The following is a 24,911-nucleotide window of genomic DNA, read 5'->3' as shown; positions in this document are numbered from 1 at the left end:
GCTGCTTGGAATCGATGAGAAAATGCTGTAAACGGCTGCAATAGTTGATATACCGCTAATTGGTGATTTGACTTCACTTTTATTTGGAAAAGAGCACAGATACACTCGTGTGAACTCTTATACTGAAAGTGAGATTTATTTACTTCCGGGGAAGCGTCGTCGCTCTGGGATAGTTTTGCCTGTGACTTGCAGTTCGACACCATATGAGCTAAAAGCAGATTTGGAATGGTAACGTTAGCTAAGCTAGTTAGCTAAACTGCCCGAGGATTGTAGCCGTTTTGATCTGAGTGGGTGCAAAAGTTTATACACATTAACGCTGAAGGTTTTAACTGTTCATTGTTGTACATTGTAATCCCAGTCTTCATCCTGCTGATGCTTCAGCGGTAGCCACATAGCAGTTATTAACTCTAGGATAGCTATGATAATGTTGTCTTATTAGCCATTACAGCTAACTCACCAGCACACATTTCGCCGTATACTTCAAGGACCACGGCTCTTCTCTGTTTGTATGAAATGTTATGTTAGCCAGCTAGCTAAATTGGTTGCTGGTCGGCGTTTGGTGAGCTAGGTCCACATGCTAACGTTAGCTGCCTGCCTGTCTGTTGTTGTAGCGTTTTGTTTGCAGCCGTTTGTGTGACCAGCTGTCATGAATATCGAAGATTAACAGTTTCCACCAACTCTCCACACAGTCTGCACTCATGTCGGGCAGGAGCAACGGCGTGGAGTGGGTTGAGACCACCGAGGAGGTTGTTGTGTCAGAGGAGTGCCTGCCCCCTGAAACCAGCAGCCCTACAGGTATGAGGAAGTTCCTTGTTTCGTTGTGCTAAAGCTTGACATGTAAACTGGTGATTTGACTTGTTTTCCATAATGTGTCTGTGTTCCTCCAGTGATGCCGGTTTTAGAACCAGCAGAAATGCCAATCCAGAGGTTACTGGACACCGTGGGGCATGGAGATAACCCAGAGGCTGACAATGGCTTCCGTAAGCAAGAGACAGTCTCTCCTTGGAAAACTTGTAGAACCACAAACTGAGGACAAAATGACGTTCCTCTTTTTAACCTTGTTACAATTAATGAAACAACACTGAAGCAGCCTGACTCCAGACTGTACGCGGTGTCTTTATCTTCATATTATCGACTTTTGCTTAATGAGTGGTTTTATACTGATAACTTCAATTAATGTACTCTTCTGTTTTCTACCTTTTTACGTTTTCTAGATTGTGAGGAGTGTCTGACTCTCTTCCAGGACCAGAGCGATCCCGCTAACATTAACGGCCCGTCTTTTATTCTGGACTTTCCCACGAGCACGGGCGTCCCCCAGAGGGCCCTCCTGACTCTCCCCTACGGCCTGATGATAGGCAGGTCCAGTATTCCCAGTGCAGGCGTTGGGGTCTTGAATCACGGACCAACAGTGTCTCCAGGAATGCATTTTGGACCATACGAAGGCGAAGTGACCACGAGGGAAAATGCCACGACGAGTGACTTCTCCTGGGAGGTGAGCTTGGATGTGCTCAACTGAAATCAGTAAAGTGAAAAAGTGGACTTGGAGTGGAGATGTATCCTCTCCGGATGCGTCTTATTGTGGTTGCTGTTATGTGTGTGTATTTTGTCATGAAAATATTCTCATCTTCTGCAGATTTACAAAGATAAAGACGAGTACGAGTACATTGACGCTGCCAGAGAATCACACTCGAACTGGATGAGGTATCGTTCCATCAATTCTTCTTTTCTTGTCAGAGTCTGGTGCAGTTTTACTTTAAATTATGTTAGAGAAGAAGAAACTCTAGCAGGAGTGTGCATTGAGTGACAGCCGTGAGGACACCAGGCTCTGCATTGGTGCCAAGAAAGCGCTTTAACATAGAGGATTAAAATGAGATAACACTGCAGCTGATTTTTGGCAGCTTCAGGGTACAAACCAGAGCTTCCGTTATCTGGTAATGAGCTGCTGAAGTCTCATATATTTAAGTCTACCAGGTCATAATGTCCATTTTCCTCTTCTGCTCCGCTGATGTCCGCCCTGCTCCTCTCCTGATATTTTCACCTCTGACTCTGAGAATTAAGAGGTTTTTACTTCAACCAAACCAAAGTAACAGTGAGATGTACCAAGACCGTTTCCGTGAGTTTTGTTGCCTTTCTGTTACCGTCTCTCCTCTCACACAGGTACGTGAATTGTGCTCGTAACAAAGACGAGACCAATTTGCTGGCCATCCAGTACAAAGGCAGCATCCTGTTCCACTGCTGTCGCACCATCCAGCCTGGAGATGAGCTCACGGTGTGGCCCAGCAGCAAACTTCTCGCCCACTTCAGTGATGCCTGGATGCAGGTGTGGCTGATGAAGTTGAATGCCGCAGGTGAGTTTATTACTGAAGTTTCTCTGGTCACATATACAAAATTCCATTGGCTTTTTTTTGTGTGTGTGTCAATTTATGCTATTTTTCTGCTTCTTTAGAGAGTAATGCAGCTGCGGCATCTCAGATCTTCCTGTGCTCCCACTGTCAGCTGTCCTTCACTACAGCGGCCTTCCTCCAGCGACACACGCAGTCCTTCCACATGCAGTCTAAAGCAGACTGCGCGACGCCGGCTGCCGAGGCCGTCGAACCTGAAAATCCAGCTTCCAGCGCTGACTCCACGGCATCCGCGGTGGTGTTATCCGTCAACCCCGACAAGCCCAACACGTGCGGCGATTGCGGGAAGATTTTCAAGCAAATACCCCACCTCAGGAGGCACAAGCTGTGCGTCCATTCAAATAAACGCCCCTACTGCTGCCCACAGTGCAGGCGGAGTTTCAGCCAGGCGTCTGGTTTAATCAGACACCAGGTAGTCCACAGTAAGCAGGCTGTGATAAAAGAGACTGACATCGTTCCTAATCAGAGCACAATCCTCAGTGAGAAGATGGAGAGCTCCACACTGAAGTCAGGACTTTTAAACGCCGCAGATCCAGATGTAACTGAGGAAACCAAAGAAGTGACTGCAGGTGAGACTCTGCAGGAAGCCATGGATGTAACTGAAACTGAGAATGCTTCCACAGGAGAGGCAGAGACATCCCAGTTCAACTGCTGCGACTGTGGGAAGAGCTTCACGAATGAAGCGTACCTCAAAAAGCATAAGGTGACCGTCCACCAACGCTTACGTCCGTACGTCTGCACTGTGTGTCAGAAGTGCTTTGGCCAGTACAGCGATCTGACCAGGCACCTGCAGCGTCACCAAAAGCGAAGCAAGAGGGGAGAAAACACGAGTCAGGCTCCGGAGGAAGCTACCAGCATGCTCTTCAGCTGTGCTGAGTGTTCTCTGGCTTTTCCTTCAGTGGACGCCCTTCAGGAGCACATAAGTGAGCATCACTCAGAGGAGACCACAGTGGAAAATCAAGAAGACGATCAGCTTCCTGCTGGTGATGATCAGAGCCGTGATCCGGACTTCGTTCCACAAACCTCGGTGGCTGAAACAGTCGAATCTATCCAAAAATGTCCCTCTCAGAGGCCTCAGCGACTTGGAGCTCGATCTAAAATTTCTGCCATAACCAAGCTCATAGCTCCAAAACGAAGGGCAGCCATTTGCAAGAAGCTGTTAAACAGCCCTGCACAGGCTGAGCGGAGTGCCGCTGAACCAGAGGCCCCCGCCGCCAGAAACGGCAAGCTAGCAAAATACAAGTGGTTCAGCTGCAATCGCTGTAAACGGACGTACGCAAACCCAGAAGAACTGCAAGTACACAAGTGCACTTTGAGACAGCACAAATGTGGTCAGTGTGGGGCGACCTTTAATAAGTCTGGCTTCCTGAAAAGACACGAGCAGACGGCGCACATGAGTGCAAAATCGTACAGCTGCGACCGCTGTGGCAAAGTGTTCAGCACATCAGGAAACCTCAAACAGCATCAGAAGAGCAACACGTGCATGAAGTACCACTGCACGTCGGAGCTTTTCTCCTGCTCCTTCTGTCAGTTCTCCTTCACTATGAAGAGCTACCTTATCAAACACATCAAGAGGCACCACCCGGCCGAGTATCTGTCGCACTGCGATTCAGACAGCCTCATGGAGCAGCTGGAGGAAGAGGAGGGGAAGACAGAATGCGTATGCCCCCATTGCGGGAAGAGCTGGGCAAGCGCCAGAGGTTTGAAATCTCACACGTGCTTCCAGCAGGTGAACGTTCTGTACTTGTGCACAGACTGCGGGAAAGGCTTCACCAACCACTACGGCCTCAAGCAGCACCAGCGCATCCACACCGGCGAGAAGCCGTACAGCTGCCCCCACTGCAGCAAAAGCTTCTCCTACACCGGCCAGCTCAACGTGCACCTCAGGACTCACACCGGGGAGAAGCCGTACCTGTGCACCCACTGCGGGGAGAGCTTTCGGCAGTCGGGAGACCTGAAGCGGCACGAGAGGAAGCACACGGGCGTGAGGCCCTACAGCTGCCCCGAGTGCTGCAAAAGCTTCAGCCGGCCGCAGAGTCTCAAAGCTCACCAGATGCTTCACCTGGGACAGAAAATGTTCAAATGCACCCAGTGCGGGAAGAGCTTTTCCCGCAACTACCACCTCAGGAGACACCATCAGAAGATGCACTTATAGTGACATTTTGGAAAGACTGCAGAGGAGCGCTGTGGAAACTGAATTGCACTAAACGGTCAAGTACTTCACGACTGCGTTGGAGTGAACGTCTGAATGTCCTGTACTTTATTTTAACTTGAGTTTGTTTAAAGCTGAAGCTTTTCGTAGCTTTAAAAGTGTATGTTTATGTTTCATTGTTAAAGAAAGAAAGAGGGAAAGGTAAGAGGTCACACTTCATCTCCACCTGCAGTAGAAAAGAATGTAAAGGAAGTCTCCACAGTCACTTAAATACCTGCTTTCTCTTAGCTCGATTTACAGTAAAGAACAACAACTTGACCATCACTGTTGACCATTTATTCCACAAAACATACAATGCAAAGCATGTGCACTGTACAAGCCTTAATATTATGAAAATACTCATAACCATGCCTGTTTTTTTTTTTCAATTCATTAATCTTAATTTTGTAGTCATCCAGATCTACGTCTTTTTACATGACACAGTATAACTGTCTAATGAACTCTGCTTTTTGCATCGCGTCTGTCAGTTTTTGTCCTCGTTAGCTCATGTTTCCACCTTGACTATATTATAAATATTAAGTAAAATTAAAATATTTCAGTCTTACCTGAACTATACAAACATACTGGTATGACAGTTGACACAAGTAGACTCAATTTCATGTTAAACTGTGCGGAAATTGAAACAGGTATAAACCTGGCAGTGTTTTCCATGTGCTACACACACCGGTGTCAAGGGCAGCTGCTGGTTTGAGACACGAGCTTTGTAGATCGAGACGTTGGCTGCTGGTAACGGCTTCTTTAACATCCCGGTCCGGTCATGTTGCTTATATCAGTAGTCCTAACTAATACCAGTTACACAAGTCCTTGACAACATCCATTTGGAAGGGGAAAGGTCCATTTTCATTTGTGGCACAGCAGTTGTGGAGGCTTGTTTCTGTGGTCCTTTTTTTGTTTTTTTGTTTCTTTTTTTTTTGAAAGAAGCGAGGGGTTGAAACCGGAGGATCGGACGCTCGTTCACGAGTCTTTAATGTGTAAAAAAAACACAAACACTTCTGAAAGGTAGGCAGCAGGTGGTTCTCAAGGTTAAGTGACAAGACCCCTACGAAGGTTGGGTTACTGTTTGTACAAACACCGTTCCCGTTTGTTCCTCCAATCCAGTGAAGCGCCTCGCCAACGTCTTCTTCAGTGCAATCTCCGTCCAATGTACACGTCTTCATCACATAAAATATACAACAACCCTCAATCTCATTAGTTTATATTATGTTAAATGTTATACACATATTCAAATTTTTTACAAACCAAACTGATTGTTAAACCACACAGTGTCACATCTGTACAAACTCTGAGAAAAAAAAGAAGGTCACAAAACTAGGCAAAAGAAAGAAAAGGATTTTTGTTTTTTGGCAATTAAAAGCAACAGCCTGGTCTGTCACAAAACCACAAATTAAGGGATTAAATACTCTGAGAATGAAAAAGGAACAGTACACATCTAGAGCTCGGCCGAGTCTGCGTTTGTGACGATGGAACCGTTCTTCGAGTTCCCGTAAATGTTAACAGAAAAACGTGGTTAAAAGGGTTAATCGGCCGAAATACAAAGCCTGAGGACGCACATACGGGATGCAGCCGGAAACCAAGCTCAAGTTGAGAAATACCCTGCAGGTACAATAACACTATCATCTGCTTTCCCAAACACGCTGATGGACAAAGGCTTTTATAAAGGTTCAGATTTCAGCTCCTCCACCCTGCACTCCAGGTCAGCCACCTGGAGAAGAGACAGGAAAGCACAGTCATCACAGTGTTTCATCGAGCTGCTTCTGTCAGTCACAGTGTGAGAACGAACTGAAACACTCCAACATCGGTTCACGCTTCACAACGGGCTCTTAGCGGTTTGCTTGACGTTGCTGGAGCTTTAATATTTTAAGGTTTGTGTCAAAAAAACACCACGAGGTCAAACTGTTCTCATGAGTGCCAAAAAAAAAACCAACCACATCCTCAAACTGCGCCTAAAGGTTAACAAGTGTTTCTGTGCAGCTCAACCTGAAAACCACTCAAACTGCTGCCTTTCAATGGGAGAAAAGCTGCTTCTTTTAGGACAAAACACCAAAACTTCAGCACTGAAAAGTGGAAGAAAGTCATCTCTGCTGATGACTCCACTGTAAGTATAAATACGCTGCTGCGAGCAGAGGAGTCCGAGCTGCTGACCGCGGCGAGAAAACGCCCTGCGCAGCACGTCTCCTCCGGCTACGAGGCCGATGATTGATCTTCCTGCAGAACACCGTCCCCTGAGCATGCATCAGAGTCATCCCGGGACAGCTAGTCCGAAGGAGAGTGCTGACTCTTTGTGCGACGGCTCGGCCTCCACGCTCAGCAAACCCTGACGCTACGGAAAGCCTTAGGGGACGTTCAAAGAAGGGATCGCGTGATGCTCTACGAGACAAATGGGTCCTCAGAGCGCGAGTGGTTAAAATCTGTGAGAGAAAGTACGCAGCGACAAATTTGGACCTTCACTACCCAAGCAAGCAGGGAACAATTCTGTAACATTAAAGAAATATTCGGTATGCATCACTGAAATATTATGGCAGACCATGAAGTGCAGAGTCCAGTCTGGAGCTCCCTCCCCTCATTTCCTGTCATTCTCATACAGTTAGCCAACTCATAAAGGCAGAAAAAGACCACAGTGAGACATATTTTTGTTTTGGACCCCACAGACCTGAATCTAAACTGGATTGCACTTCGTCACAGTCTGCTCCAGCAGAATCAGGACAGATTTGCTGTGGGCGGGTCTTTTGTTTCCTTAAATTCAGTTTACAATACGGTATAGGTAATATTTGTCTTTATGTGTTTTTCACGGCTCCCCCCTCTGACCCCTCGCTCCAGGTCCCGGCCTCTACCTGCTCTTGGAGTTGTCCGGACTCCTCTTTCAGAAGAGACGCCTCAGCTCCAACTTGTGCACAGCGCTGGGTCTCCTTCTTCAGGTACTCGATCTCCCTGTTGAAGGAGGCAGAGCAGAGTGTCAGACTGTGAGTATCACACGGCTCCTGACGCCGCCGTCTACGTGGCCTCGCCGTCTTACTTCTGCTGATACTCCTTGATCAGGCGCTTGGCTTTGCTGTACTTGCGCTCCAGGGCCTGATACTGGGACTGCGTCTCCTTCAGGTGCTCGTCCACCGCCTGGCACAGGCTCTGAGCCTCCATCCAGTAGCCCTCTAGCTTCTCCATGCGCTCCTTGTTCTCCTGCAGGGTCTGCTCCAGCTGGGCTTTGTCCATTCGCCAGCGCTGCTTCTCCTGCTGCGCGTGGTGCAGCTGGACAGACGAGTGAAGCATTTCAATCACGGCAGACACAGACACACCTATTCATATCATTACGTTTGGTCTTCATTGATGAGCTCACCTTTCTTTTCAGCTGTTGGATCTCAGCCTGAGTCACAGCATGCTTTATCTGGAGCTGCAGAGAGGTGACAGCTTTAAATACATGTGTTGATGTTCAGCACAGAGGAAACGAGCTGTGATTAAACAGGAAATGCTCCAGTTAAGCAGTTCCTTTCTCACCTCTTTGTATTTATGGGCCAGTTTCTCAGGGTCCGTCTCCAGAGGAGACATGTCCTCGTTCTCTGCCAAGTCAAAAACCTCGATGGCGCTGGGATACGGCGGGCTGACCTCCTCATCCTCCTCCTCTTCCTCATCTGTGCCATATTCCCCGCCCTGCAGGGATGAAGTCAAGGTAAGGAACCCACTGACAGCCAAACGTACGTATGTAAATTTTAAGAAACGGCTTATTTCACTGCGAGAGGTTTTCACAGAGGCTGTTTGGCAGAAAGTGTGTTCACAGTGCGTCCTGTAGATTATTATTACAGGAACTGAGTGTTTCTGGGAAGACAGATTGCTGATGAATAATTTATGAGCAACTTTTGTTTGATTTGAGCACACAATGAAATTTCATCCACCTCCATTTTTGGGGGGGCGACAGCAAAAATCTCAGATCCTGACGACTCATGTGTTCACAAAGCGATGAACTTCGCTCCATCCTCGCTCGTGAACGACTGAGCCTTTTCAGGAAGCCCCTTTCACACCCAATCATGACACTCTCACCTGTTACCAATCAACCTGTTTACCTGTGGAATGATCCAAACAGGTGTTTTTGGAGCTTTCCCAGTCTTTAGTTGCTCCTGTCCCAATTCGTTTGAAACGACAGATTCAGAAGAAGCAGATATTTACAAAAATCAATGGAGCTGATGAGGTCAAACATTAAATATGTTGTTTTTGTGCTGCTTTCAGTCGAGTATATGTCAAAAAGGATTATCAAATTATCACATTCTGTGCTTTACACAGCATCCCAACTTGTTTGGAATCAGGGTTGTACACACTGAACGCTGAATTTTTGCAGGAAAACTTGTTTAAAAATCTATTCAGTCTGTAATGATTTTGTTATTAAACGTTTAGATGAAATGTCACAGAAAGCAGGAAAACAAAGTGAAATAGTCATTCAAACGTGACTTTAAAAGCACGTTTCTGTGCTGTGACACCAAATGGACACTAGATGGCGCAGAGCCGCACAGAGCAGACTGTACTTTCCATTATACAACCTAATGCTTTTCAAGAACCACCCACCATCACCCTGCATGAATGGGGCAACTTCCTCTCTTATTACAATGAAACTGCACTCAGAGTTTGAGCACACTCTCCGTTTATGTAAAACTAAAACAAATCTGAGGCGCATGGATTAAAGCAATTTTGAGTCATCCTGATTTGTCCCCGTTTCAGAGATGAGCTCATCGTTTGATCAGACTGATGCTTCATGCTGGATACAGCAGCGATGGCTTTTGGCCAGGAGCACACAGCCACAGTGAAGAGGGTCACTGCTGTTCATGGTGGAGCTGGAATAAATTTCATAATCCTGAAAGAGGAACCAAAGACATGCAGGGCCAACAGACGATGGCCAAAGAAAATCATTTTAAGGCAGCATTTTGTGCTGATCGGGCTGAAAATGTTACATAATTTAAAGGTACTCAGTGACACCTTTGTTTTGCTGTCTAGCAGCTTAGTGCTGGACTATATTTCAGCTGCACTGTTAGATAATATCTTCCATTTAATTCTCAAAAATCTGTCCGTGTGGTGACAGCATGTGTGCATGGAAGTGCCGGTCTGGAAACTGATTAGTAAGCGTTGCACCCTCGCTTCAGCACTGCCCGGTGCAGACATTGCACAACCGCTAACTCAAGAATGACAACCCAAGCAGTTTTGTCAGCTCACATCGGATCCTCCGCCACAGCATGAAGGCTAACCTCTTGTTCGTCCATGTACTGGTTGTAGCGCTGCTCCATCATCTCCCTCTGCCAGCGCTCCTGCTCCAGAGTCTGCTGGATGAGCTGGGCCACTTCGCTCTGTTCTCCCGGCTTCTCCCGCCCGATCACGAACCTGCATGTTGACAAGTCCGGCTCGGTTAGGACAAAGCTGAACCCAGAACAGAACTGACAAGCTGAGCTGAAACAGGCTTTAATCTGATGCGCTGTGATAATGTGCTGTATGTGTACGCTAAATAATACATCTTTTTTCCTCCTCTGACCACTGAGGAGCACTGACTCCACAAGGACCAGGAACATGTTTTTTGCATGCAGACCGCTCACAGCCTCCTCACTTGATATAGTGTAATGTATTAATGTAGTAAGGAATGCGCCGGCCCTCTGATGACAGAAAATGGCTTCCTGTTTAGAGCTGAACAAAGGCCGTCTCTATGGAGTCGGCCTCCTCTACGATTAAAATCAAACCCTCAGCTCTGCCTCCTTTAGCTCATTGTACAGTTCATCACAAAGGCTATATGTTCCTTGTATTGAGGCTCATGAACCTTTGTCCAATTAAATCCACTGTGTAGACAGTAAACAGGAAGTAATACAATAAATCAGGACGCAGCCACAGATGCTCGTTAAGGCAGCCGCTGCAGCCTTTCAATTTCTTCATGACTAACGGGTAATTAAATGCTCGCAAACACACTTCCTGCTTGTCTATTTGTTGGCCTGACGTTTTGGGCTGGAGCTCCAGTGCCCTTCACCACCACTGCAGCAGATCCATGATGTATGAGCTATCTGTGGAGGACTCTGATCTTCACAAGTCACACAACACTAACAATTACCCTGCAGTGCTGACCACTAAACCCTGAATTATGAATGAGCTTAGATGACAAAAGGAGCATACAGGGAACAGCGAAACGCCAAAGAGCCGGGCTGCAAATAGCCCTCTGGCATTTCAAAATGATGCTTTCGATGCCAAGCGTATTTGTTCCTGATAACCGTGTTTTCTGTGGCTCCAGTGTGGAATCTTCGGACGTCTCAAAAAGGAGCTTTTCAATACTGAAGGGTATAATCATGACCCTGTGAGACTTGAGATATAAATCTACAGTCTGGTGAGCTGAATGGGCAGGATGTGGTAGAAGTCAGTCCTGCGTGTGAGACTTGCTGTGGGTATATATCAAGAGGAAACCATCTCTTTAAGCAAGAATGCTGGATGTCATCGTGAGCTGCGGCAACAAAGTGTAAAAAAACACGTCCTGGTCACAGCTGAGGCGTACGCAACGACACGATGATGAAAATGTTGGAAAAATGTTGCCCAGAATGACAACGCTAACATGTTCACATTTGACAGGTGTTCACCACCTTTGTTTAGCATGCTAGCATGTGCTAATTAGCACTAAATACAAAGCACAGCTGAGGCTGCTTTGAAGGGATTTAGCCACAAAGCAAAGTGCTGCACAAATTAAAGAATTTGACCTGAAGATGGCGCTAGATGAAGTATGAAAAAGTCATTACGCTGAGCCCGAGACAATTTCATGGCAATCCATCCAGCAGTTGTTGACATATTTCAGTCGTGACCACAGTGGTGGACCAGCGTTTCCATCTCCAGAGCCATGCTGCTGTTCCGCTAATAAACACTACGCTGGTGCTGGATGATTTGTGTTTCTCTGCTAAAGTGTGTCAAAGCAACTGCAACAAAACCATTGAGAGTGACTCTTACTTGACAGTTCCTGAGGTGTTCCTGAGTACAGAGGCCGCAAAGCTCTGGGTGACTCCCACCAGACTGGTCCCGTCCACCTCCACGATCAGATCGTTCACCTGGATCCTGGAGGAGGCGGTTACGAGACGAGGTTAGGATTCACAGTAATAGCTCAGCTGCGCGCCTCTGCTCATCATCTTTCCACTCGAGCCCACACAAGCCAAACTCCATTTATAAGTCGCCGTTCTTGGCAGCGAGACGTATTCGCAGTTGCCAAGAATCAGAAAGACAAGTGGGACAATGAAGCATCCGAGCTCGTGAGCTGACCACAGGCTGACATTTGGCCTTTTCAGTGTGAATAAACATACCTGCCATCCCTGTGCGCCGCTCCTCCATCTGTGACTGTCTTCACAAAGATGCCCAGCTTCTCCAGGCCCATGTCAGCGCCTGCCCCCATCCCGATGATACTGATGCCCAGACCGTCGCCATCTGAAAGTGAGCGTGAAACAGCAGACCTGCCATTACTATATGGTTACTGTAGTCCACGTTTAACAGGCTGGATTTGTTACCCTGTCATGTCGCTGTGAGTCAGGCATGGGAGCTCATGGGCTCTCCCTGGGTGGGAAGCTTTGATTCCACCTCGATGCCCTTGGGATTCAAATGTTTAGTAATAATTTGCGGCGGTGGAGGACTGTCAGCTCTGTCTCCGGAGCATGAGGATAAATCTGTGTGATGAAGTACATAAAAGAGCAGCGTTTGGCTTTTTCCCTTCGACACAGACGAGATCCAAATTAAAGGTGCCTTGTGGAGTTTTCTGGAAAACAAACAGTTTTGTTTACGTTCTGTGTTACTCACCAAAGGGCATTGTGTGTGTCCTTGAGGCCTGACAATGCACTTCCTTCCTCGTAAAACATTTCTAAAACCATTTCTTCCTTTACTATTTTAAACCTTGCATTGTTTACATGCATGTTTGCTTGCCACCACTGCTCTTCTTCCTCGCCTTTGTTGGCTTTGTTTTGCACACTACTGCCACCAGCTGCCAGTCAGCGGAATGACACTAAAACAGCAAGAATCTATGGACTGAATATTAATGCCCTGCAGTATATCACTGTTAACACTTCAAGCACCACAGTGTAGCTGTGTAGTTGTTCAGAGCTAGCGGAAGAATCTGTTCCAAAGGCTGGATCCAGAACCGCAGAGGGCAGCTTCCCCGCAGGTCTTTGTCTGATTGTTTTCAGCACAGTGAGCAGCAGAGAGTCCACCACGGACATGCAGCACATCGAGTTCAGATCAAATCAAACTTTGCATCTTTGCAGCACATGAAGCGCACAGTCAGGGGCAAGATTTCTTCAGCAGTAGTGGCATCTTAAATCAATCCAAAGGCTTACTGAAGGCGCTGAAAGGATCACGAGTGATGTGAGCTCTTTTTAAAACTGACAGCGGCATTCTGCACACAGCTGTAATTGATTTACAGCTGGAATAAAAGCATGCACAGACTCCTTTGTATCTCGAGGAGGAAGAAAGAGTCAACCTTGACATAGTCTTTAAAGGATAAAGCAGCGTTTCAGTTCTTTCTGTGTGACTTGAAAGTTAGATCAGATTCAGTGATAAAAGCCAGATTTCCTGCCTGAGGTGTCGTGCTGAGGTAATATTTTAATTATTTAATTGTTTCTCTCTTTTGGGCCAAAAACTAGAACCTCCATTTCCTCCTGATTCAATTAATGTGCACACAGCAGAACATCATTTATAGAGAGCATGGTCACATACGGTATCCTGTGTAAGCTGCCCTGTACACAATTCTAAATATAGTCGTCTATAAATATATTAATGCTCCATAATGTTGAAGGGATGTTGGAAGTGTGGCTCACGGGGGAGAGATGGACGGTAAAACCGCTGCCTTGCCTCGCAGGAAACAGGGCAGAGGGCAGATGGCGAGCGCTGAAGGTCTTTTCACATGAGAAATAAGGTTTTTTCATTTGACTTCAAAGATGGACAGAAAGGACAAATACCACATTCAAAAATGAATTGAAATGCCATTTTGTGATTGTAAAATGTCTTGTACTCAAGCGAACCATCCACCTGGTGCCCCAAGCAGGTTAAAACTCTTTGAATTCTTTGCATGACCAAATCCAACTCCTCTAATGTTCAGTACCTTTCTCCAGCTCCACAGGGAACAGGTCCAGCCTCTCCACCCTCTTCTCCAGCTCGTACTCCGCAGACGCCGCCATGGGGTCCACGTCTTCATTGCGCCTGTCGTAGTCCTCGTTGGGGTAGGTGGCAAACACCTGCAGGAGGAGACGGAGTGTCACAAACACTGAAGCCTCTGTGACTGTAGAGAGCAGCGTAAACATCTGCACTGCATTTAAAAAACGTTCGTAGTTTTCAGATTTCCCTGAAGAGAGGGTAAAGAATTCAACACTTCTGGAAATACAGAGTTAGAGGAGACAATTAAAACCGACATCCAAAGATAAAAACCTCGCCTATCAGCACCTCCAAAGCTCACTAATCAACATGTTAAATCGTGTTTCCGTTCAGCTCATTGTGAAAGCAGCCATTTGTGGTTTTATGCTCGGACGGTCACACTCGCTGTTTCCCCTTGTTTGCTGCCTCTGCTCAGCGTACAAACATCACACCAGTTAGTATCAATTCTCTGATCACATCTTCACCAAGAAAGCACCAAAAAAGTCGATCTATGCCTTTGAATAAGTCTGTTCTTTGCTGATAGCTGGTCCTGGTCGAGTTTCTGTGGGCAGCTTGTCTTTGCAGACACGGTGGTTCTCGCTCTTTTACCTGGTTGTTTTTGCATTTACTCCAAATATAGCAACTGCTACTGAAAACACACAGCTTCACTTCCTGTGCACCCCGCTGAGTATGATAAATGGTGAATCACTGGTGTGTGCGTGTGTGTGTGTACCAGCAGGTAAAATAAATGGGCAAAATGCGCATTTATTTAAATGGTTTTTAGTCTATCTGCTCATGCATTAAATCCAGAATTTCACTTTAATTCCTGAAATGTGCTCCTGCTTAAGCTAAGACACATGGGAGAATGGATGTGATGCATCCAGTGGGAGGAAGTTTCTGATCTCAATTCAGCTTTTAATTTCTATCATTTAGTTTGGGCAGTAGTTCACTCAGCACTGAAGAATGCTTGTTGTGCAATGCTCAACATATCTGAGAACACAAAAATGATTGCAGCTCGTCGCCAAACACTCAGCGGTTGTGGAGACACACGCAGCTTAGACAGACAAGCTGGTTACATGGTTTGATTATATCTGACCGCCGGCGTTATCGATCATCTCGACTGAGGTGGCCGCAGCGCTTCCTCGAGGCCTGCGAGCTGCATCATTTCACAGCGGTAATGTGCATCAAACGCACTGCGAGGAGAATCCATCACCACCGCTCTCATGAAGACAGAGGCCTCTATTTCAGGGCCCAGCTTTCCACATTCACTCTGGCCTACCAGCATGACAGTTTACATAAGCACCTCCAGCATGCTAATGGAGGCCTTCTGCAGCTGCTGCTCACAGGCCTCACACACACACACACACACACACACACACACACACACACACACACACACACACACACACACACACACACACACACACACACACACACACACACACACACACACACTCTCTCTAAGCTTTAAAAGCCTCACTTTCAGTCTTCCAAGGTGATTATGCATGCACCACCTTGCGTGCTCCGCTCACCGCGCTTATTCAGCTTTCTTTCATTCATTTGATTAAAACTTCTCAACTTTCCTTCCCACAATCCTTTGCTCCCCACAATCATTTGCTCCCTGCGCCGCAGCACTTCGACACTCTTTTCTCAAGTCTTTGTTTGCTCTTCCGCGCGTCTCTCGCTTCCCTCTCTGACGCTTCGTTTGTCCGTCCGTGTTACACAGTGGCGTCGGTGCTACCCTTCAGTCATATTTGACAGCGCCTTTGAAATGTAAACAGCCGCTCCTCTCTCAGATTTATTCAGTGTCACTGTATTTTCATGCATCCTTGAAGCCTCCCTTACTCATAAGAACAGGGTTTCAAATGTCATCGCCTTGAGCCAATCAGTCGTCGCCGTATGCTCACACGTGCGCTGACATTGAAGCATACAAATGACATGCAGCTTGTTAGCTTAGCTTAGCTTAGCCAGAAACAGGGGCCCAGCTCTGTACAAAGATAATTAATACAGCTCCTCTAAAGCCTGGTACATATAAGCCCACATAAAACCCTACTTCTTACATAGATTATACAAACAACATGCTAATCAGAGAGCTTTAGAGTTGCTGGTTATGTTTGCACACAGCCAGGCTAGTTGTTTCCCTTTGTTTCCAGCCTCTGCGCTAAGTTAAGCTAACAGGCTGCTGGATTTTGCTTCATATTTACTGTACAGATATGAAAGTGGTATTGATCTTCTCATCAAACTCTCAGCAAACAAGCGCATTTCCCCAAAATGTCAAGCGATGTCTTTAATAAGGTCCATCTTTGGGGATAGCGGTTCCTCTCTGTGGTGTGTTCGCGCTGCTTAAAAGTCAGTCAGTGTCAGCAAATTTAACCTAACTGTACTGCAGATGACAGACAGCATGAGAGCAGCACTGAAGTCTAATGGCTTTTGATTTAGGTTACCTTCGTATTTAGAGGGATTAGCAGAATGTGGATTACAGACACACAAAATACACTGTTTGCATCCTAAGTAACGGAGCATGAAACAACAACAGCGCGCTCCCAGCCTGCGTGCCCACTGTGACGCCCTCACGTGGCACCGCTTCACTCCTTGAGTATAAAGATCAAGAGGCCACAGCTGGTGGCTTGCGGTGCCCTCGTTTTACGCCCACGATGCTGCAGGAGATCAAACAAGGAGGCGCTTAAAGTGGCACTGACGGAAAAATAAAAACGTGGCCTTCGGCCTCAGACAGGTTCAGGGCCGGTCCCGCGATGCAGACCAGGCTACCATCGTGCCCTCACTGACAAAGACTTAACACTTTCGCTTCTCAGAGGAAGATTTCCTCCTTATGTGCGATGATCCCACACAGGGCAGACAGACTAATGGGATCCCGTATGATGTAACCTCTCACCCCGGCCTGGCCTGAGTATGTAGAGTAGCGCAGGAGGTGAACTCCTCGAATGGAGAGGTGCCTATCTTTGGAAGACAAACATTGGGATTAAAGGCAGGGTGGTGGGGGGGGTGGGCAGGGCTGGAGGAGGACGCTGCTCCAGTTGTGGCAGATAGTAGGTCAGAGGAGCTAACAGATGGCCAGGAAACTCCCTTCCTCCCTCCCTCCCTCTGCTACCAGCCGCCTGGGATGTCCTACAAAAGCTCTGTGGGCAGCTAGCTAGAGCCACTCACCAGCTAACAGATTGTGCTTGTGTCAGTAAAGAGCACCCACTCGGGACTGTAAAGAGTATTTAAAATAGTCAGTAAGTGACAACTTCCATTTTACAATGCAGCTGTCGTGACAAAGAGACGGTTAAATGATAGAGCAGCTCTGGAGGCCTCTGCTCCTCCAGCGTGGTTCCATCTTAACGGCCCCTGGCTGCAGTGTGATTGGGTAACACTGTGGTTAAACTAGCGAGTCAGTAAACCCCCCCCCCCCCCCCCCCCCCACTGCCCACAGCAGCACGTCAACTGCTGTGTTTCTTTCCCTCCGGACTCTCCAAAAACAGATCTAATTTTGGACTCAGCCAATAGGATGTGTGGAGGTGGTGCCATTGGTTTTTCACAACAGAAACGGCGTGTTTCCACTCTGTCTCTCCGCATTCTGTACCCAAGTTTCCATCTTTTTTTTATTACTCATACTATTCTTGCTATTATTTCATCTGGTTTGGGGAATGTGAGCTTCGCTGCTGCTCTCCGTTTCAGCCATAAAGGTCAAAGTGAATTAAGGTGATTACGGTGCATAATGTGGGATCTGGGTCTGTGGACGCCTCACTCTTCTGTGTCTATATGCTGCGATTAAACCACTCTTCTTTGGGTCTGAATGCTGGTGTGATGCTAAATCAATCTGTTAAACTTGCAGACTCGCAGGCTAAAAAAAAGCTCTCTTAACAGTTTAATGGCTCCACCGTTAATTGCTTTCCAAACCACCACAGGTTAAACATGTCCAGAAGTGGCAGGTAATTGCTTCTAAATCCTCCTTAAATTTGGAGGTTAATCCACATCCCAGATGTGCAACACACAGGCAGAAAATAAGGATGTGGTCCAGGCTGCCATCGCCCTGGACCATTCTCCCCCGGCCAATAAAATGGATATGCTGGGTTTGTCACGGTAACGTTTGCACGGCACCAGAGCCTCTTTATTTTGGCAGAGCAGTCTTTGGTCCGCAGTCATGCTTAGGCTTAACGCTGACCCCGGAGAGAGACATGGCGGCATGAGAATAAGGTCACCAGCAGAGGACTGAATAACGCAGCATGTGGAAGGATACAGCCATACATATACAGCCATATTTATATATTGCTGTATGTTTATTATTGATGCTAATATCTTTTTACTATTATCTGAATTTATATTGATGTAGACCTCCATTGTAGCTTATTTTGAGTAACAAATTAATGAAACTAAATAATAGGGGCTTTTTTTTCTATAATAGATTTACATCTTGAGTATGAGCGAATGGGCTTGAGTGCCACTGACAGGGTGAAGAGGTCTTAAGAGTCGGATCGACGCCTCTCGGTTTTGATCTTTTCATTTGTGTAATTAGATTTGGTGACTATAATAAAAACAGTGAATGAAATCAGCCTCATCCTTTAATTCCCCCCGCTGGGATCAACAGGGTAAGTGACAGCAGACAGAAACCTTCCCTGCAGCACAGGTGCAGCCTCACAGACGACTGTAACCAGCGTCTGTTGTTTCCTGAAGCTTGAGGAGACGACTGCGGGTTGGACGGGACGAAACACCGCTCAGACATCACGAGCGAGACATTGCATAACCTGGCTTGTCGCGGTAACCTGATCGAGTGGGCACATCCCATAAACTCTTGCAACCCACCGCCGCTGCAGGAGTCAGAAGTGGGGCAGAGTGACCTTGCTGATAATCTGTCTGGTCTCCCACCCCTCCTGACTGTGAGTAATGCACCGTATGAAATACTGCAGGCCCGCCGAGTCTAAGTAATAGACAGTTTGAGGATACCTTGACATATGGTGATGTATTATCTCCCCCTGGGCAATCCCTCATTGGCTGACCTGAGCGGCGAACACAAGCCAGCAAAGGTCGCAGTTTGGGAATTCTATATTATGCAGTTTGTGACATAAACCGTAAATATGCAGCTCCTCCCTCCATGATTGTCAAAATTCAACAGCCTTCGTTTATTACAATATAAGAATAGTCATTGTTTGGGTTAATGATACAGTGTGAAAGAAAATCATAGGTGTTCTGTGAGCAGCCTGGCAGGACTGCTGCTCAGAGCTGCGTAGGCAGCAGAAACCCATGAGAAAGTGTGTGTTTATATGTGTGTCTGCGATGATGGGGGGGGGGCTTAAAAGTGTAAGAGTAAGCGAGGTGATGAGTTAGGAAATCCAGTCAGCAAATCCAGCGGACGGTCGGTTTTTTTTTAATCTTTCCTCCAACAAAAGTATAAATAATTAAAAACCACAACATGCCGGGCGGCTACATCCTCAACTACAGCATTGATACCAATTATAGACTGAAGCCAAAACAAACAAGCTGAGCAAATAAATAAGACATGAGAGGCAGCTTCCTGCGCTCAACGAGCAGGCGGCCCTGAGAAGCGAGGCGAGTCTGTGACGATAACAATGCTGCTATTTTTACTAACAGTAGGAGACTGGTGACAAAGAGCGAAAGGGAGAAAAGAAGGAGCGAGAGAAAGAGTGCGAGGAGGAGCAAACAAAGGATCTAGTGTGAACTCGACCCGGAGCAGAACTGCTATTTCTGCCGGTTTGAAAAGACGGAGACGGACAGACAGAGAGGAGCGTTTAATGTAAAACAGGGACAAAGACAGACGTCCAACCGCCATCGCCGCAACAACACAACTAATTGTGGCCAAAAGCTGAATTGTTGCACAGATGGGAAATATGCACTAAAAATGGGCACTTCCTGTTTGGAAGAAAAACCAACTGACACTGTGACTTAAGAGCTGGCAGTTATACAGTCGCATGACATTTGAGCTGCATAATAACGCCCCTCCCATTTGACACCCCCCCTTACTCTCATCCACCCCTGCATCAATCTCCATAACAAAGGCCACACTGATACAGTGTGAAGGGACCCAGTGGGAGGTTATTCTCCGATGACGGCTGCAGGGTCACAACCAAATTCTGCCTGTTTATCAAAGCCTCTGAGTTATGACTTCTCTATCACGCCACACATGATGCTTCCTCCTGCTGCCCCATCTTTGATCTCATGAGGATAAAATAATGTGATAGAGGTCGACTTTTATCATTTTCTTCCGGCATTACAATTGCGTGGACATGCTAAGCTGAGGCATAATTCATATGGGATTCGTGGGATTTTCAGCATGGCGGGGACAGTTTGCTTCCATTCAGGCGGTGAGCGCAACATTAGCTTCCTGCAGATATGTCAGTATTTGAGTATAATCAATATAACAGAAATTGCTGTAGATTAATGCTTTATACGCTGCATTTGTTAAAAATACTCTATTTAGAGGGAGATGTATTACTTAAAGATTCCCTGTAGGATTTCATTTCTCCCCAAGACATTTTCTGCTTCCAGCCTCTTAAATGTGAATATTTTCCAGTTTCTTCGTCCCTCTATGACAGCCAACAGAATATCTTTGGATTGTGGACAAAACAAGACATTTGAAGACACCCTCTTGGGCCTTGGGAAGCACTAATCACCACTGAACTAATCAATTAAATGACAAAATAATCCACAGATTGATCAACAATGAAAATAACCATTCGCTGCAACTCATTTTAGATCATTTTGAAGCCCAGTCACCATCTATTCAAAGGAATAGTTTTAAGATAAGATAAGATAAGATAAGATAAGATAAGATAAGATAAGATAACCACCTCATGGCTGTATATTTACCATAAAAACATAAAAGTGGCGTCAATGTCGTCATCTAACTCTTGGCGTATTTCACAAAATGTCAAACTACTTTAAAGTCGACTATTCAGCTTTAAATTATTTTGCCTCAGGCCAAATATTTGTCACAACTCTTCTGTTTATGATGAGGGTTTGTGTAAGCCTATTCCTCATCATGCGATTTGTTTTAAGCTCTCAAATATGGAAATATCGAGCCCGAGCAACGAGGCCCCGCTGGCCCGTGTGCAGCCATGGGAAAAGACCAAGAACAACTTTGGACTGGACCGGCCGTGATGTGGGACAGGAGCCCTTCGTCGCTGAAATGGCTTTCCGCGTGAGGGAGCGTGTGTGATGTGCAGTGTCAAGGCCTGCTGTGGCTGGCAGAGCCTCTGCAAGCCTCAGACGTCAAAGCAGGGCAGTGAGACTGTGCTGGAGAGGCTCTGATGCTCCTCTCCAGATCATTACACCACCCCCAGACACAGAGAGACACTTTGAATCAACACTACCTCCTCCTCCTCCTCGTCTCTCCTCTTCTTTCATCTCACTGGTCTGAGAGGAGATCACAGTCTCTTCTCTCACGTCCTCCCTTTTTCTCACACACACAAAAACCCTTCATTGCTCCCCATGTACTGTCCGCTGGCTGGGTATTGGCCACGGCAGGGTATCCACTTCTCTAAAACAGGACTAATTATCCAGGCCTCTTTGTTCCTCCTCCACTAGCAATTATTTACAGAAGCAGCTCCCACTGCATGACAGATAAGTATCTACATCGCAGCTCTTTTGGGGCCCGTGTCAGCTGCACAGTAGGAATGCAGGACCATCCATTAGCAGCTGGCTACTGTGGAGGGGAGGGTGTGCAAAGCCCCCGTGTTGAAACAGGATAAAATCAAAATGTCAGCATCATTCTGACACTGCTAGAAGCTGAGTGAGTTCATTAAAACAGCTGACGGTGGTGCTGGCTATGACTGTGCCACAGCTGATAAGCTTTAAGGTCAAGTTTCAGTCTCTCAACACACAGGGTGGAAAAAAAACCACACACACTGGAATATGGACATAATTACAAATGAGAAATCAGCACCTCAGCCTAATTAAACACAGCTCTGATGGTACAGTCTGAGAGATAACGTCTTCATGTTCTACCTGAGCATTAGTATTCATCCCACGTGTCCTTTCGCTGCATATTTTCTCACCTTGATGGGCTCCATGCTGAAGCGGATCTTCCTGGAAGGGGGCGGGTCCTCCTCCACAGGCAGCCCAGCAATCTCCACGCAGCTGGACTCAGGCTCGTAGCGGTCATCGGCATCATCTTCCTCCTCATCCACCTGGCTTCCTCCAAAGTCTTCCCCCACCGCGCTGTAGGTACTGATATCCACAGAGTCGCGTCCCGACTGTTCGTCTCTGAGCGTCCTGTCCTCCTCATCCTCGGCGTGCTTGGCCGTCTCCCCCTCCTGCCTGAGCATCTCACCTCCCTCTGGAGACCTTTGCTTCTCAGCAGCAGCTTCTCCATTCTCCACGGAGATGCGGATGTCACCTTGCAGCGCCGTGCTGCTCGGGTCCTTGGCCCCAGAGTGCTCCTCGGGTTTGACCTCAGCTTTTGCCTCAACACCTGCATCTGAAACAGTCTTTTCTCTCTGCTCACTTGGCTCTCCTACAGTACTGAAATGCTCAGCAGTTGGGGTGCCTTGGCCCCCATTAATGCTTTCTGATGGGGGAGTCACCCTCCCCCTGGGGCCCCTTGGAGGCCCCTCTTGGCCATTCTGATTGCTTATATCTTCCTCCTTGTTGCCTGCTGCAAAGGCACAAACCCTCTTTGTGATTATTTTGGAGTTCAACACACCCACCTTGGCACTGACCCCCCGGGAAGGGAGTGGTGGGGTAGAGGAGAGGCGGTGGAGGTTGTTCCGGAGCTCGGCTGCCCGTTCAAACACAGCACTGAGCTGGCTGACCGTGGGGGACACAGCCTCGCTGGTGTCCAGGCTGTCCAGAGACTCTGTGCTGCCGTTGAAACGAGCCACCACGTCCAACCTGCCATCCTGGAAGCTTGAGGCCTTGTCTGTCTTCAGTAAGACCCTGGTGGTGGCCAGCTTCTCCTGCTGCAGCTGCCTCTCCTGCTGCTGCTGCTCGAAGATGCGGCGGGTCTCCTGCAGCTTGGAGTAGCTGGGTGACGAGGCCCGCTGGTGCCCGTTCTCCGGTTTGGTGTCGAACTTGTTAACGCGCTCGGACACGGTGGATCCGAGCTTTAGCAGCGCGCTGTGGTCCACGTTCTCGTTCAGGCTCCCGGCTCTGGGGAGGGTGAGGCGCACCGATTTGTCGGCGTTCCTAGCGACGTCCTCTCCCTCCGCATCGGCTGGGGATGTGGTCTGCATCTGCTGGAACATGTTTTTGATACGGTGCACATTGGAGCCGTACCTGCGCCCTCGGGGGCCCTCCTGCAGGTCCCCGTTTGCAGCATTGTCTTTGACGGGCTTCAGGGCCTGCATCCCCGCCTCGTACGCGTTCCTATGCGGGGATGGGCTCCTGAGCGTAGAGCCAGAGCCGGTGCTCTTGGATGTGGATTCGGTCTTCATCATGGTCAGTCAAGCGTCGCAACGGATGCTCAGCGACGGCATGTCTCCTTTCTCAACCCCCGGTGGCAAATCCGTGTTATCCACCAGCAGCCGATCCTCGCGAGGTGGCGCTCAGACTAGACCGGCAGATGGGGAGAAACAAAAACAACAGATCGCATTAAAGGCCTGCTTGCATCCGCTGCAATTCTCGTCCAATGCAGCGGAGAAAGTGAGCACGATGCATCTGTCATTAGCTCGCTTGCAGTTACAACAATGCAAACCTAACCCTCACAGACAATTACATTAGTCATTAAAAAATATCTGCACAGAGAAGTAGAACAGTAACGAGGCGCGGATTTACCGCATCTGACGACAGATTGCTTACGTTTAATCCCTTTTTACAGGCAGCATCATTTTGATCTCTTCATTCTGTGAGCTGCAGATTTCTGGTCCTCCTCTCACAGCGGCAGAGTGCTGCTGCATGGAGGAGGGAGCTGCTGGGTCATAGTGCCCAACTGACGCGTTAGTCCACCAGCAGCCTCTTCTGTGGGTGACTAACTGCATAAAATCCTAATTTATTATTCTCATAGCAACTATACTGTCCTAATGTGTTGTAGTGAGCGATGGGTATTAATTGACTTCTCATTAATAGCAACGTTAAATCAGTCATTGTCAAAAAGGGGTAGCCTGCTAACGTTACTACTATGTGTGGGGGTACTGCGGAAATTTGACAAAACAGAAACTATGATTTGATAAAAAGATATTCCAACATATTGAGTCAGGTATAATTTCAAGAACAACTGAAAGTACGTGAAAAGAGCTAGCAAACCAGCAGAGAAGTGAAATAATACTTATTACCTTTTAGCCGTTCGCTAAACTAACTAGCTAGCGTTAGTTAGCTAGTTGGCTAAGTTAGCTAGCTAGCATTAGCTATCATAGCCAACGGTAATGGATAGCATTAAGATAACAATGTTAGCTAACTTAAAGTAATGGATTAACGGGTTAAAGAGTTTGCCGAAAACACTTTATAAATTGTGAACAAGCTCAAAAGTAGTGGATAAATAACTAACTGACATAGATAAATGCATTGAGAAAATGGTTGAAACAGGTCAAAATAATGAACAGTTGAAATAGTCAGCTAAAAGTATTGGATATATGCTGAAGTGGTGGATAAATGGCTGAAATAGTTAGTAAGCTAGCAAGTTAAATGCTTAAAATAGTTAGCTAGCTAGCATTAAGTGGTTAAAATGTCCAGCTTCTGCCATTAGCTGTGATAGTTAGCATGAATGCAAGCAAGGCCAAACCGACTTTAACACTGACAGCTCAGTCGTATGAAAAAATATTGTAAGGATATCCACTTGTGTATTATTAATACTGTTAATTAAAATCAAATTTAATATGCACATCAGGAACATGACTGGAGAGGGTCATTTCAGTTCATCTGACAGGGCTGTGGGTGTACCTGACATTATATCACATGTTCAGATGAAGGCATCACTGTGTACATTTTAATCAGCAGGGGGGACAAACTCAGATAAAATGGTTTATCACTTACCACGTCCTTGACAGGTCTGTGTACCCATGACTGTCAAATACTCGACTGGCTTTAGGACCCAGTAACACATCACTCACGTCAAACCTTCTTGGCTAATAACACATCCGTTACTTGCAGGCCACATTGTCGCTTCCTGCATTCTGCATCTGTGCTGAGAGATACATTAAACAGTATCACTGAAGGTAGACAAAGCATTTCCCTTTTTTGGTCGAGAGCAGATTTTGGACCTGCCCACGCCGTCTCACCGTCGGAATTGTTACGGGGGCAGA

At 47.0% G+C, this 24,911-nt stretch overlaps 2 protein-coding genes across 3 annotated transcripts; one reads left to right on the top strand and one right to left on the bottom strand.

Moving 5' to 3' along the window:
• The first annotated feature begins 147 nt into the window (after nt 1–147).
• On the top strand, nt 148–4,877 carry prdm9 (PR domain containing 9). 2 transcript variants are annotated; one of them, XM_070989969.1, is made up of 7 exons: nt 148–287; nt 690–795; nt 888–980; nt 1,215–1,492; nt 1,634–1,701; nt 2,158–2,348; nt 2,447–4,877. In XM_070989969.1, exons 2-7 carry the CDS (start codon nt 699–701, stop codon nt 4,555–4,557), a joined length of 2,838 nt encoding a protein of 945 aa, XP_070846070.1. In that variant the 5' UTR covers nt 148–287; nt 690–698; the 3' UTR covers nt 4,558–4,877. The 2 variants fall into 2 exon arrangements, with proteins under 2 accessions (XP_070846070.1, XP_070846071.1); XM_070989970.1 differs by lacking the exon at nt 148–287 and having other exon boundaries at nt 558–795.
• On the bottom strand, nt 4,876–23,563 carry LOC139349316 (neurabin-2-like). The gene is made up of 11 exons (XM_070989972.1): nt 23,473–23,563; nt 21,732–23,224; nt 13,691–13,823; nt 11,907–12,027; nt 11,560–11,664; nt 9,837–9,969; nt 8,104–8,256; nt 7,946–7,999; nt 7,628–7,857; nt 7,446–7,542; nt 4,876–6,316 (listed from the first exon to the last, which is right to left on the bottom strand). The coding sequence occupies exons 2-11, from the start codon at nt 23,109–23,111 to the stop codon at nt 6,266–6,268; spliced, it is 2,457 nt and encodes an 818-aa protein (XP_070846073.1). The 5' UTR covers nt 23,112–23,224; nt 23,473–23,563; the 3' UTR covers nt 4,876–6,265.
• Nucleotides 23,564–24,911: the final 1,348 nt, after the last annotated feature.

Source organism: Chaetodon trifascialis, chromosome 21 (assembly GCF_039877785.1).
Source record: "Chaetodon trifascialis isolate fChaTrf1 chromosome 21, fChaTrf1.hap1, whole genome shotgun sequence".
Classification (NCBI taxonomy): domain Eukaryota; kingdom Metazoa; phylum Chordata; class Actinopteri; order Chaetodontiformes; family Chaetodontidae; genus Chaetodon; species Chaetodon trifascialis.
This window is presented reverse-complemented; position numbering and strand designations above follow the sequence as displayed.

Bases quoted from the DNA above. Each gene is read 5' to 3' on its own strand.
- LOC139349316 (XM_070989972.1), bottom strand. From the start codon at position 23,111: ATGATGAAGACCGAATCCACATCCAAGAGCACCGGCTCTGGCTCTACG. The intron at 8,000-8,103 runs GTGAGAAAGGAA...ACCTCTCTGCAG, and splicing joins TGGCCCATAAATACAAAGAG to CTCCAGATAAAGCATGCTGT. The intron at 7,858-7,945 runs GTGAGCTCATCA...TCGTCTGTCCAG, and splicing joins TCCAACAGCTGAAAAGAAAG to CTGCACCACGCGCAGCAGGA.
- prdm9 (XM_070989969.1), top strand. From the start codon at position 699: ATGTCGGGCAGGAGCAACGGCGTGGAGTGGGTTGAGACCACCGAGGAG. The intron at 796-887 runs GTATGAGGAAGT...GTGTTCCTCCAG, and splicing joins TGAAACCAGCAGCCCTACAG to TGATGCCGGTTTTAGAACCA. The intron at 1,702-2,157 runs GTATCGTTCCAT...CCTCTCACACAG, and splicing joins TCACACTCGAACTGGATGAG to GTACGTGAATTGTGCTCGTA.